Here is a 13662-nt window from a genome sequence, read left to right as displayed (position 1 = left end):
AGAATAACCTGATTTTTCTGTGGAAAACCTTCAAGAGTGGGTGGTTCAAAGCATAATGAACAGAGCGAGTTCATATTATTTGTAACTAGAAGATACTTCCCCAAAGTATCTGCATTGGAGATTTTATTTAAAATGAATGTATGTCTTACTGGACTGAAGGTGAACAAATTTTCAGTTGTATTGCTGCAGAGGTAATCAGCAAAAATATGCAGCCTTAAAACAAAGGTATTAATCACAATATGTTTTAGATTATTCCCATAGAAGGATACCATGATAAAAGAATGTTGAAAAAAAATTGCTGAATACATCTATAGATTCTGTGGACTGGAGGAAATTAAGAGACATTTTTATTTAAATTTTACTGAATACTATCAAGCAGATAGTTTGTTTATTGGCATTTGTCATTAAACATTTTGAGAAATAGAAATCTGCAAACATATTATTTAAACAAATAGTCATTTGAACAGTATTATTGTGAACCACAATGTAAATATGTTTGGGAGTATCATTGGCAATCTCCACCTTACTTGACTTTATAGTGACTAAGATACAATAAGTCAGCTAGCATTTTAGAAAATTCCCATTAATAGTTGACTATTTCAAAGAATATATTTGATGTATGTGTTCTTAGTAATCTCCATCAGCCAGTTGACAAAATATACAACTATGAATTCTAAGCTATATCCTCAGACAGTCAGCCTTGTGACAGTTCTAAAGTTCAAACAACCTAAATCAATGTGTGTACATGAATAAGTGTTTGCAAGGTTTTATATCTGTGAGGTATTGATGATTAGGAAATAAGCTTCCTTTTTACATACTAATAATATCTTGTGGTCCTGTAATATTTGTTAAAATGATAACGATTCTTTTCAAATTCAAGTTAATAGATTTATCTTTCAAGAACTCTTCATCTCATGTTCATGATATTATTTATTTATTACTATTATTTCTTTTTTCTCTTTTGTATTTGTACAGTTTGTTACCTTTAGCACACTGGTTACTTGGTGCCCTGCTGGGTGTGGTCTTTCATCGATTCTATTATAGTTAATGGATTAATTGAGTATACCTGCAAGAAAACAAATCACAGGGTTGTAATATATGTACTTTGATAATAAATTTACTTTGAACAAACTAATTTCCTTAATGTGTTTTTGCTGCAAGTGATTCATATAAAAAGCACAAGTGTGTGTAAAACATATTAAAACATACAGCATAGAAATAAGCCATTTCAATACACCATTTCTATGCCAAACCTGATTATCCTTCTACGCTTTTCCTAAGCAAATGCTTGATAAAATGAATAAGTTCATTTTATCAAGCCCTATAATATTTAACTTTTTTTCGGCCCTCTTTTATGGATCAAGCTTTTCTTTTATGGAAAACAAAAGGTATAACATGTTTTTGTGATCTGTTTTTGGATGATAGCTTTATGTCCTTTGAACAACTATCTAATAAATATAATTTACCTAAAACTCATTTTTTTAGATATTTGCAAGTTAGACATTTTTTGTATAATGAGTTACAGTCTTTTCTGAAACTATGTCCATTGGACATTACAGAAAGAATTTTAGCTGTGAAACCTTGTCAAAAGGGTTTAGTAGCTGTCATTTATAACATGATCGTGAAAATACAGTCAGAAATATCAGAAAAAATTAAGAAGGAATGGGAAAAAGAACATTGTCTTATACCCACTGAGTAGTGGGAGAAAATTTTACAATTAGTCAATTCCTCTTCTATTTGTGCTAAACATGCACTAATACAATTTAAGGTTGTACATAGGGCTCACATGTCCAAGGATAAACTTACTCGATTTTACTCTGTTAATCCAACCTGTGACAGATGTCATTCTGAAGTAGCTTCATTGACCCATATGTTTTGGTCTTGTCCTTGTTTGCAAAATTATTGGAAAGATATTTTCAGTATTATTTCAAAAGTTCTGAATATCAATTTCCAACCACATCCTATTATTGCAATTTTCGGTTTACCAATGGTGGATAATAGTCGTTTATCCTCCTCATCTCGACGAATGATTGCATTTGTTACATTAATGGCTAAAAGATCTATTTTATTGAATTGGAAAGAAATTAATCCTCCAACCATATTTCAGTGGTTTTCTCAAACTATCTCTTATTTGAACTTAGAAAAAAATAGAAGTGTTGTTTTTGATCCTTCAGTTAAATTTGAAGAAATTTGGAGACCACTTATTCAACATTTTCATATGAGTTAAATTGTCTTTTCCTAAACCTCACTTTTATTATCCTTAATTATTTGGATGGAGGTTCGGAGTTATTGGCACTACTGTATATATCTGACATTATGCAATGGCCCATGTTGGTTAGTGTTTTTTTTTCTTCTCTTTTTTTTGTTTTTTTTTTAATTTCTTTTGTTCATAAATACTATGAGTTTGGGAGGTTATATATATTGATTATCATATATTTGAATGCCTATTTAAACTATTAACTATGTACTCTCAAGCTCTCTGTACTCATGTTTCATTTATGTTTGCTTAAAAATTAATAAAAAGATTTAAAAAGAAAAAGAAATAAGCCATTTCAATACACCATTTCTATGCCAAACCTGATTATCCTTCTATGCTTTTCCTAAGCAAATACTTGTCCAAATACCTTTTAATTGTTGTGAACATATCTGACTCCATCATGTCCTCCAGCATCTCATTCCAGATATTCACTACCCTCTGTTCAAAAAAAAAATTACCCTCAGCTTTCCTTTAAATTTCTTCTCTGTACACAAACCAGTTCTGGACTCTCTTGCCCTGGGAAAAAGATTCTGACTATCTGTCCTCATATCTATGCTTTTTTATAATTTTATAAGACTCTATAAGGTCACCCCTCAGCCTTCTGCTTCCCAATAAGCATAAACTTATCCAATATCTCTTTATAACTACAGAATTATTTTCCTATTATTTTAACTACAGAATTATTAAGAATTCTATAATACACGCACTTTACAGAAGATTTGCTCGCTGTCTTCTGCTTTAAGTAGAAAACTTACAATATAATAAAGTACTGAAGGAAATTCCGGTTATGAGATGGTTGCATCCAAAGGCACATCAACTCAGCCTGGTCGAACACATTCCAGATCATTATCAAATCAATGGTAATCCAAGGAATGTTACTTTTGGCCAACCTAGCTTTACTTCTACTGAGAATTAAATTGAATTGACTTTTCCCAATTCTTACAAGCAGCCTCAGTCCTGAAATGTTAATTATTTTTCTTTCCACAGATGTTGCCTGATCTGCTGAGTGTTTTCAGTATTTTGTTTTTATTCATGGATGACATTGGCAGCCTCAAAGCATCCAGAAGGGGGTGTGTAAGGACCCAGAAATTGTAATCTGCATTGCTAACAATGACATGGATAGATAAAGGGATAAAGGCTTCCAAGCACTTAAAAAGGGCTTAAAAATGACCCTAAAATTACTAATCTTAGTACTACTCCCAGTACTATATGCTAACAAGTACAAAAATTGGGAAATACAGTAAATCACTGGAGAGATATTGCAAGAGAGGACTTTACATTTCTGAGAATTTGGGGTAGGATGTACTTATGTATGGCATTATGTTTGGGTGACATTAATAAAAAAAATCCATTGCACTTCAGCATGTGATGATATTAAACCAAGACCAAGGTGTGACCTGCACAAGTCAGATGTAACATGTTCCTCACAAATGGGACTAATATTCTTGTAAAGGAACCAGATCATTAACAACATTTGTGAAGTATTTGGCCAGGTACCTAGATAGGAAGGGTTTCAGGGGACTATTGGCCAACTACTGGTGAATGGGAAAACTGATAAGAGTGTAGAAGATCATGGAAGAAAGGGAAGGGGACAAGCACCAGAGGGAGGTGACAGGTAAGGAGATAAGGTGAGAGAGGGAATGGGAGAATGGTGAAGGGAGGGGTACAATTACTGGAAATTTGAGAAATTGATGTTCATGCCATCAGGTTGGAAGCTACCCAAATGGAATATAAGGTGTTGCACTTCCAACCTGCTGCAACACAGCCTGGTATGAAAACAACAATGCCCTTGAACTAAAAATACTATGAAAAGTTGTGGTTAGGGCCCAGTTCATCACGGGAAAAGTCCTCCCAACCATCTACACGAAACAGCAATGCAGCAGCCATCATCAGGGACCCAGAACATCCTCTCTTCTCGTTGCTTCAATCATGAAGAAGGTACAGGCGCCTCAGGACTCACAGGTTCAGGAACTGTTATTGCCCCTCAATCATAAGGCTCCTGAACTCGCCCCTTCACTGAACTGTTCCCACAGCCTATGCACTCTTCATGTCATATTCTTGATATTTATTGCTTATTTGTTTATATTCTTCCTTCTTTTTGTATTGCTGTTGGTTGTCTTTTGCAAACTGGTTGTACTCCCAGTCGGTGCAGTCTTTCATTAATTCTATTATGGTTATTGGATTTGAGTATGGCCGTAAGAAAATGAAGCTTGGGGTTGTATATGGTGATATATCTACTTTGATAATAAATTTACTTTGAATTTTGAAACGCACGCCACATCTGCAGCAAGGTAGATGAACTAACAGTCCAATTTGCAGCCATTATAGACATGCTTGCGGGGTGACCAAAGTTGTATTATACATGCTTCTGAGAAGGGTGTCATAAAGGGCGCTGTTAGTGAGAGGTAACATCTGTACAACAGTCACAGAGGTTAATGAGGCGGCACTGTGAGCGAGGGGTGGCATCTGTCCAATAGTTAGAGAAGGTAAAGAGGTGAGGTGCCACTCTCAGTGAGGGGGTGACACCTACAGAATGAGAGAGGGACTATGCACAGAACCGCCATCAGCAGCCATGGAGCTTCGCCAAAGGCTCTCGGGAAACTGGACATCTAAAAGGAAGGGAGCCCGAAAGAGCATCACAACCACACTGTTTTCTCCTGCCCCGCTGTAGCTCCCGGTCCCGGAAGGCAGGAGGGCGGCATGACAACCCGCAACGCCGGTGCAGCCCTCGCCCTGATTGGCCGCGATGCGGTCACGTGTCCGTGCTCTCGGCACTGCGCAGGCGCTATGTTTTGGCGGGAGGTGGTTGTCCGCTCACTGGGTGGGTGCTCGTTAGTGGCTGGCGTAGAGTGAGTTGCGAAAGCGCCCGGGAGGCTTGCTGTATCTAGCAGATTAAATAGTGATATTCATTAGAAAACCCAAATTTTCACATCACGGAGCCAAAGGGGCAGGGGTTAGGATCGGCGAAAAGCCACCGCGTGATGCTGGGCCTGTGTCGTTGCTTCAGTTCTAAAAGATGTCAGGCAGTGATGAGTCCTCTCCCAGGAGTCGCATGGGTTGTTGGAGGTTCTCGACCTGTAAATGTACCGCAGAACCAAGGGTCCAAAACAATTGTGAAAATATAAGGCAAACACGAGGAAATCTGCAAATTCTGAAAATTCAAACAACACACACACAAAATGCTGGTGGAACACAGGCCAGGCAGCATCTCAAAGGAGAAGCACTGTCGACGTTTTGGGCCGAGACCCTTCGTCAGGATCCTTATAGATGCTGCCTGGCCTGCTGTGTTCCACCAGCATTTTGTGTGTGTTGTGGAAATAAAAGGACATAGTTTGTCAAGAAACAGCCTTAGTGTCGTTAGCGAGCCTGAAGACTGACGAAACCTTTATTCTAAATTAGAAGCAGTTTTATTATAATTGACACACGACGTGCAATTTCTTGTTTTGCGGTATCGGTACAATACAAATACATACATTACCATGAGTTGGAATTTTTTTTTAAAATAGTGAGGTATTGTATATCTGATGGGGGAGGGGAAGAAATGCTTTTTAAAACATTTGAGTTTCAAATGTGGGTCTTCAGGCTCCTGTACCTTCTCCCTGATGGTAGTAATGAGAAGAGGGCATAGCCCAGATGGTGAAGGTCTTTGGTGATGTGATGCATCAAAAATGGTCACCCTCTTGGAGAAGGTTCAAGATGGCAGGAGGGTGATGATTGCATTAGAGAGGAAAATTAAGAGAGGCATGTTTCTGTGGAGCAGGAACAATATGTAAAATTAGCTTTATATGTCACATAGTAATAACAAAACACACAGCGAACTGCAGTGTTTGTATCAATGACCAACACAGTCCCAGGGTGTGCTGGGGGCAGCCGGCAAATGTCATGCATCTGGTGCCAATCACAACTTAGAAATCCTAGCCATTGTCTTTGGGAGGAAACCCACTTGATCACAGGGAGAATGTACAAACTCCTTACAGACAGTGGTGGGAATTGAACCCCGATCATTGGCATAAATCACACCCTACTTGCAATGCAACATACTATTGCAATGTGCTGTCGTAATGATCTGTATGAATGGTATGTGTGAGTTTTCCACTTGGCACATGTGACAGTGATAAACCAATGTACCTATTTCTTTTTGGGTATTTATTTATCTTTAGGCATTTTGGAAAGCCAAATCAAGATAGAATTTTCACATTGAATGGTTGGACCCTGGAGAGGTTTGTAGAACCAACGGACCTTTGGAGTTCAGATACCTGGTTTCATGAAAGTGCAGTCACAGGTAAAATTGGTGAGTAAGGCTTTTGGCATGCTGGCTTTCAGTGTTAAGGGTATAAAGTATAAAACTTGCGATGTTGTGTTCTACAAGATGTTGATGAGGCTGCACTTGGAGTATTCAAAATTAACCCTGGACAGTGACCCCAGTAACAAATGCAAGGCCATCATCTCCTGCACTGTTGCAGTTCTCAGGAGAGATCTCCCCTCCATAGCCTCCTGTCTGATAAGAGCCTCAATCCCACACTTTCCACTTACCCAAGGTCCACAACAGGGCTGTTCTGGTTAGGCCCATTGTTTCCGCCTGCTCTTGCCCTACTAAATTGGTCTTCTCATACCTCAACTCTATCCTGCCAGCCTGCCTCTCCTTGTCCAGTCCCTTCCCTCTTCCACATATGCCATATGACCAGCTGGGTTCCCCAGCATGCTCTTATAGGAAAGATGTTATTAAACTGGAAAGAGTGTAGAAAAGATTTTCAAGGTTGTTGGCAGAACTCAAAAGGACTGAAATATTGTCAGAGGTTGAACAGGCTAGAGCAGGGGTTCCCAACCTTTTTTATACCATGGACCAATACCAATATCAAGCAAAGGGTCTGTGGACTCCAGGTTAGGAACCCCTGGGATAAAACACTTTTCCTTTGGAATGTAGAAAACTTAAGCAATCTTACATAAGTGTATAATAATCCCATGGGGGGCATAGATAGGGTTTATATGCTTGGGGAATTAAAGTGAGAGGGGAGAGAATTAATAGGAAATTGCGGGGGTTTTTTACACAGTGGGTGGTCCATATGTGGAATGAGCTTCCCAAGGAAGATGCTGAAGGAGCTTTAATAATTTTAAAATACAGTTAGACAGGTATGTGGATAGGAAAGGTTTTGAAAGTTAGAGGCCAAATGTTGGTAAATGGGATTAGATTGGATAGGCATCTTGGTTGGCAATGGACAATTGACCCAAAAGGTCTTTTTCGTTGCTGTATGAATCTGGCCTGATAATGGGCATCCCAGAGCTATGAAAGACACAAGAGACTGCAGAGAGAGAGTCAAAGAGCAGTGCAGCATGGAATTAGATCTTTTAATCCAACTCATCCATGTCATTCAAGTTATCCATTTAATCTAGTCCTGTTTGGCCTAAATCCCTTTAAGCCTTTCCTGTATATGTACCTGTCAAACTATTAAATATTGTTATACAAATTAACAAATTAAATATTGTTGTTATACCTGCTTCAACCACTTCCTCTGGGAGCTCATTCCATACATGCATCACTCTGTACATGAGGAAATTACTCCTTGGGTCACTTTTAAATCTTTCACTTTTCAGCTTTATCCTATGCTCTCTAGTTTTTGATTCTCTTCTCTGGGAAAAGACTGCCCCTGATAATTTTAATGCTTTCTATAAAACCACCCGCTGGATTTCTTCATTCCAAGGAATAAAGTCCTAACCTGCCCAACTTGTTCCTGTAACTCAGTAGCTTGTTTACCTCAAAAAGTGTGACCTAAATTCTTGCAGCCACTGTAAAGGATCAGTGCACATGAATAACATCCTAATTATGCCTGATGCAAATATGTTTCATTTGCACAAGGGATACATGATTGGCAGTCACCTATTCAATATTTGAGGTGCAATTTGATCAGGAAATCATAGTGACTGTGTCATCCTCGAATCCTAGGGTTCCTACGTGTGCTATTGGAAAATAATAGTCAACAAATTTCTTAACTTCGGCCCTTTTTAAACCAGGTGTTTAATATCTAGTTCAATGTTTCATTAAATGATCTGAATTAATAACCTGATTGGAGCTTGGATCACTTGGCATATTTTGAGGAGGCTTTTTGTTTAGACATAATGCTGGAAATTGAAGACATTCCCTGAAACAAGAGAGTGCACTAGGATTTTCACATTGGATCTTTAGAGAGCCGATGCATAGAGTTTGATTGTTAAACAGCAGGACGTTGAGTTAGTAAGGAGCAGTAAAATAGTTGAGAGATATGTAGAACAGGGTAACGTGAGCAGAAGGAAACTGAATGCAATCAGATGTTCAGAAGGGGAGCTGCTAAGAATTCAAAACTTAATGTATAGAGATAAAATTTTAATAGTTATTATTGGTTCTGATTATATACAAGTGCTGCAAATATCAATTACAAGCAGCTAATCTTATAACCATACCATTTTTAAATTTTATAACAATTGTGGTTATGCTTTATTAGTGCTGGAAGCGTGGTGACACTCAAGGGCCACTGAGCACAATTGATGCAACACATTTCACTATGCTTTGATGTACGTGTGACAAATCACACATATAAACATATCATTTTGGGTATTTTAATAACATTTCATTTGTGACTTTTCACTTTTCTTCTGTGATAAATTTATATCTGTTCCTAGATATTTGAATCAATTATTACTGGTCAGATAAGGTTAATTGAGAATAGGCTTCACTTTAAAGTAAAACACCAAGCAGTTATGCAAAGGATTTAAACAAACTAATAATACTCCCTGCACCTTGACTATGGGAAATAAAACACAGAGTTCTTATATGAAACTAATAAGCATATCACTATATATTGTAGGTAATGTGGAAGCATTGCAAAGTTCCATCAGCACTACAAAAACACCCTCAATTACTTGAAGCATAAAGCTACAGAGACACTAAACAAAGTATGGAAATGATACTTAAACTTTTTGGTAAGTATAAGTTTTAACAATTTATTCAAAAACTGTTCAACAATACATAGGCAGACTGTCTGAACAAATCCATAAAGCATCTGTGTAAGAAGTAATTAATGTTTTAGAACCAGGACCCTTCAAAATTGACAAATAGAGAAAAATCTAGATTTCATTTGTAGAGTAGACTGGGGAGAGATTTGTAAAACTGATAAATTAGCATCCAATCTTTTGGAAATCCATAGAGATTTCTAAAACCAATAATCTTTATGATTCCTTTTACTAAAAGTAATTTTGTTTTCAAGATTGTTTTAAGTAAACTCCCACAGTAAGATTAGAACTCAAATTCTGTTCATTATTAGTCAAGGCCTCTAGAAGCTCGTCCAGTTACATATCCATATAGGCTTAATGTTATTCTACAAAATAGTCGGATGCCTGGGCCCCTTCCTACAGCTATTTAGCCTTCCATTTTTGACAGAATTTTATGTACATTTATCTTGACCATAATTTATTTTTGTGTTTGACTTTGCTATAAGTATCCATTTACTTTTCTGTATTTGTCTCAATTATTATTTATCAGAATGGATTGACTGTACGAATCATTATGCTTTAAGATCAAAGATAAGAACAACAGTGTGTGATTTATAGAAGAACTCTCAACTATTTTTCTTTACTGGATAGAATATAGTCTTGGAAAATGGTGCATTTATGAAATATTAAAGGCAATGTACAAATAAGATGCATGTCTAATATTAGAAGAAGTCAAAACAATAAAATAAGTGTTTGACTTTTTTTCCCAGCAGGGATCTTTATATTGTCCCAACTGCAGTTGGGTAAGTCACATTATTGTTAAATGCAAAAGCAACAGCTAGTTATCATATCTCAGCAATCTTTTTGTTAATGATAACTTATTAAACAAATAGCATAATAGAAACTATGCTGTAAGTATGTTTGTAGATTTCTTGAAATTGAATATTTTAACTACTTCAAAAATGTTAATTTCGATGACAAACATAAGTGGTATTTAGTAAAGTTTTAATTCATTGCTGCTATAAAATGTATATCACTTTTAGTAAAACAGAAAGGATTACATTTAATCATTAAATATTACATCAATTACTTGTTTTATTATAAGATGCTTTATTTTTTTATTTTATAGGTAGTACTTACATACTTTCGTGTTATTTCACAAACTGGGCACAATACAGATCTGGATTTGCTCGGTATTTACCGGAGGATATTAATCCTTTTGCGTGCACCCATTTGATTTATGCATTTGCTGCCATTGATGAAGAAAATAAAGTTGTTGCTACTGAGAAGAATGATGTAGATTTTTATAAAACTTTTAACGGTCACAAGAAAAGGTACAAAAAAGTGGGGATATGTTCATCAGCAGTTCAGTACTTTCTTAATCTATAGTCATTTACTGACTATAGTGTTTTCATTTGCATAAATCCTTGGAAGCAGCTGGATTTGTTGAGAGAGCCATGAGTGAACCCTATGGAACCCTAGACTTGTATAAGTAAAAATGTAGTATGAAAGCGGAAGGGATACAATTTTCTTAGGCCTTTGACTATCCACCATGGAATATTACTCCCAGTATTGATCACCACAGTTTAGAAAGAAATATGTATGTCCAAAAGAGTGTTTCAAAAATCACCATATTATTATGATAAAATTAAAATAGTTTTACTAAAAGAAAATCATATTTAAACTAAGAAAAGTTATAGAACTATACAGCACAGACATAGGCCCTTCGGCCAAACCGATCTGTGCTGACCAAATTGACTAATTGATGTAGTTCCATATGTCTATGTGTGGGTCATATCCCTCCAGACCTTTCCAATTCATGTAACTGTCTAAATGCCTTTTAAAGGGTTCTGGAGAAGTTTTCTTTGAGTTCGGTAGACACTGGAAAACTAGTGAGTGTAATGTATTTAGACTAATTATAGTCTGTATTAAGACGAAGGGACAAGTATTTCTATGGAAATTTGCTAACAATAAAACGTAAAGAAAAGAGAGGGTTGATAAAATCCTGTAAATCTACTTTCTATTAGTTGCCTCTGAGGTGTCTTCCTTTTTCCTGAGCTGTGGCTTACTCTGTACTGTAGTTGTCTGAACCCATGACTATTACCAACACCTGTCTCTTATCATAAGACATAGGAACAGAATTTGGCCATTTGGCTCATCGAGTGTTCCTTTTGGACAGAACAAAATTGGATTTTTCCCTGGTGTTCACCTTCTACCTCACCAGACTCCACAATCATCCTGTACAATTTCAGCCACCCTTAACAAGATTCAACCAGTAGACACATCTTTCCTATCTCTTCCTTTTCAACAGTTTGAAAGAACCATTTATAACAGGTCCTATCAACTACTCCCTTTCTTGCAGCTCTTTCCCATGGACTGCAAGAGATTCAACATTGGTCTTTTTTACTTTTGTCCTTCCCATCATCAAGAACTGAAACGTTCCTTATGAGTAAAGCAGAGATGCATTCCTTCAGCCTAGTTTTGTGTATTTGGTATTCAGAATGTGATTTCCTCGATGTTGGAGAAACGATGTGTAGAGAGACTTTGAGAATCCTGTTGCCTGCAAGTTTATCTGTCCATCCTGCTCCGACCCTGACCAACTGTCTGTGACTATATAACTAAACCAACTACAGGCTTAAGAAGCAGCACCTCAACTGGTCACATTTCAACCTCATAAACTCCGTACCAAATACTACAACTTCAGCTTTTTTCTTTATATCGGTATCAAAATTCTTGTTTATGTAGGAGGTATTTTTTTCTCTTATCAATAACATTTACCATGTCCAATATCCCTGCATTTTGAACATTTGAAGCTTTTTTTATGTTTTAGTACTCACTCAGCTCCCCTATTAACTCATCAGCCTCATCTAATCCTAAAGCAATCCTGGTTTCATCCTACCACAGATATTTCCTTTGGTACATTTGTCCTTTACCAAAATACTTGGCAACTTAAATCTTTTCTTGGTTTTCTCTCTTTCTCAGTTCTGATGAAGAATCTTTGACTTCAAATGTTCACTTTTCCTGCACTGATACTGCCTCTGCTGCTGAATGTTTCCAGCATTTTCTGTTTTTTTATATAATATTTTCAGCATCTGTAGCTCTTTGATTTTCATATAGGTTGGAAAGAAAGCTGTGATAGAGGGTGTACAATGTGAAGAAATTATACCCATATTGATAAGAATGAAACACCAAAACATAATTGTTTGAGTTTATTAAATGCTTGTGTATTTATGCAAGAAACGAAATTACAGTGCAGCTATAACAAGTATGTAGGAAGGCAAAATTAAGAGTTTCATCCTGAAATGTCAATTATTTACTCTTTTCTAATAATATTGCCTGGCCTGCTGAATTCCTCCAGCATTTCGTGTGTGTTGCAAAAGAAAGGCCTTTTCACCACATCGTGCAGGATGCTAATGAGGCCACACCTATGCAGGTTGGACTGCCAAATTTAAGGGATATATTTGCCTTGGAGGCAGGACAAAAAAGATACCTGCATTAATTCCTGAATGACACGATTATTTTATGAAGAAATATTAAACAGATTGTGTGTTGATCTCTTGAGGTTTTGTTTTAAAATGAAATGATGTATTGGAAACATATAAAGAAAATTACAAACATGAGGAAATCTGCAGATGCTGGAAATTGAAGCAACACGCACAAAATGCTGGTGGAACACAGCAGGCCAGACAGCATCTATAAGGAGAAGCACTGTCGACACTTTGGGCCTGATGCACCATCAATAACTCACTCTGAGACGTAAAGGCGAGATATCGGCTTTTATTGACTGGAAAAAGGAACAAGCAGTGAGTGACCACCATACTACATCCTGGAGACTGAGGGGCTGGGCTCAGGCCTCAATCGCCTTTATACAGGGGTCTGTGGGAGGAGCCACAGGAGCAGTCAGCAGGGGGCGTGTCCAGACAGGTATATGTAGTTCACCACAGGGCCGAGACCCTTCGTCAGGACTAACTGAAATAAAAGATAGTAAGAGATAAAAGATCTATCTTTAAGAGATTTTAAGAGAATTATTCCTAACGAAGGGTCTCGGCCCGAAACGTCAACAGTGCTTCTTCCTATAGATGCTGCCTGGCCTGCTGCGTTCCACCAGCATTTTGTGTGTGTTGCGTAAAGAAAACTACAGAGGCTTTGCAGAGGGGGCAGAGGAAATTTACTAAAATAACGACTGGGCAGAAAAATGGTTCAGCACAACTGTTTCTATGCTGTAATGTTCTATAGTTCTAACTCCATATAGTTGTGAATAGAACAGGGAATTGAGGATTTTTCTTGAAGCAAGAGGTTGTGAGGGGATATGAGAGAGGTATTTAAAATCATACACGTTGTAGGTAGAGATTATTGCTGAAGGTGTAAAGAATTGCAAGTCATTAAATGTGATGGACAACAGAAAACTTAAGATGAGGAAAATATTTGCAACAAGTCACTAG

General features: G+C 37.1%; 1 protein-coding gene across 1 annotated transcript in view; it reads left to right on the top strand.

Moving 5' to 3' along the window:
- Positions 1 to 5062: 5062 nt before the first annotated feature.
- Positions 5063 to 13662, top strand: part of LOC132380879 (acidic mammalian chitinase-like) — a 55438-nt gene continuing 46838 nt past the window's right edge. Inside the window, exons 1-5 of the mRNA XM_059949797.1 lie at positions 5063 to 5078; positions 6418 to 6548; positions 9097 to 9211; positions 9991 to 10023; positions 10350 to 10554. Of these exons, the coding sequence (XP_059805780.1) occupies positions 9187 to 9211; positions 9991 to 10023; positions 10350 to 10554 (263 nt within the window). The 5' untranslated portion in view covers positions 5063 to 5078; positions 6418 to 6548; positions 9097 to 9186. The remainder of the gene's footprint in view (positions 5079 to 6417; positions 6549 to 9096; positions 9212 to 9990; positions 10024 to 10349; positions 10555 to 13662) is intronic.

This window comes from Hypanus sabinus, chromosome 25 (genome assembly GCF_030144855.1).
Source record: "Hypanus sabinus isolate sHypSab1 chromosome 25, sHypSab1.hap1, whole genome shotgun sequence".
NCBI classification, from domain to species: Eukaryota; Metazoa; Chordata; class Chondrichthyes; order Myliobatiformes; family Dasyatidae; genus Hypanus; species Hypanus sabinus.
The sequence above is the reverse complement of the archived record's forward strand: the minus strand, read 5'-3'. Positions and strand labels throughout refer to the sequence as shown.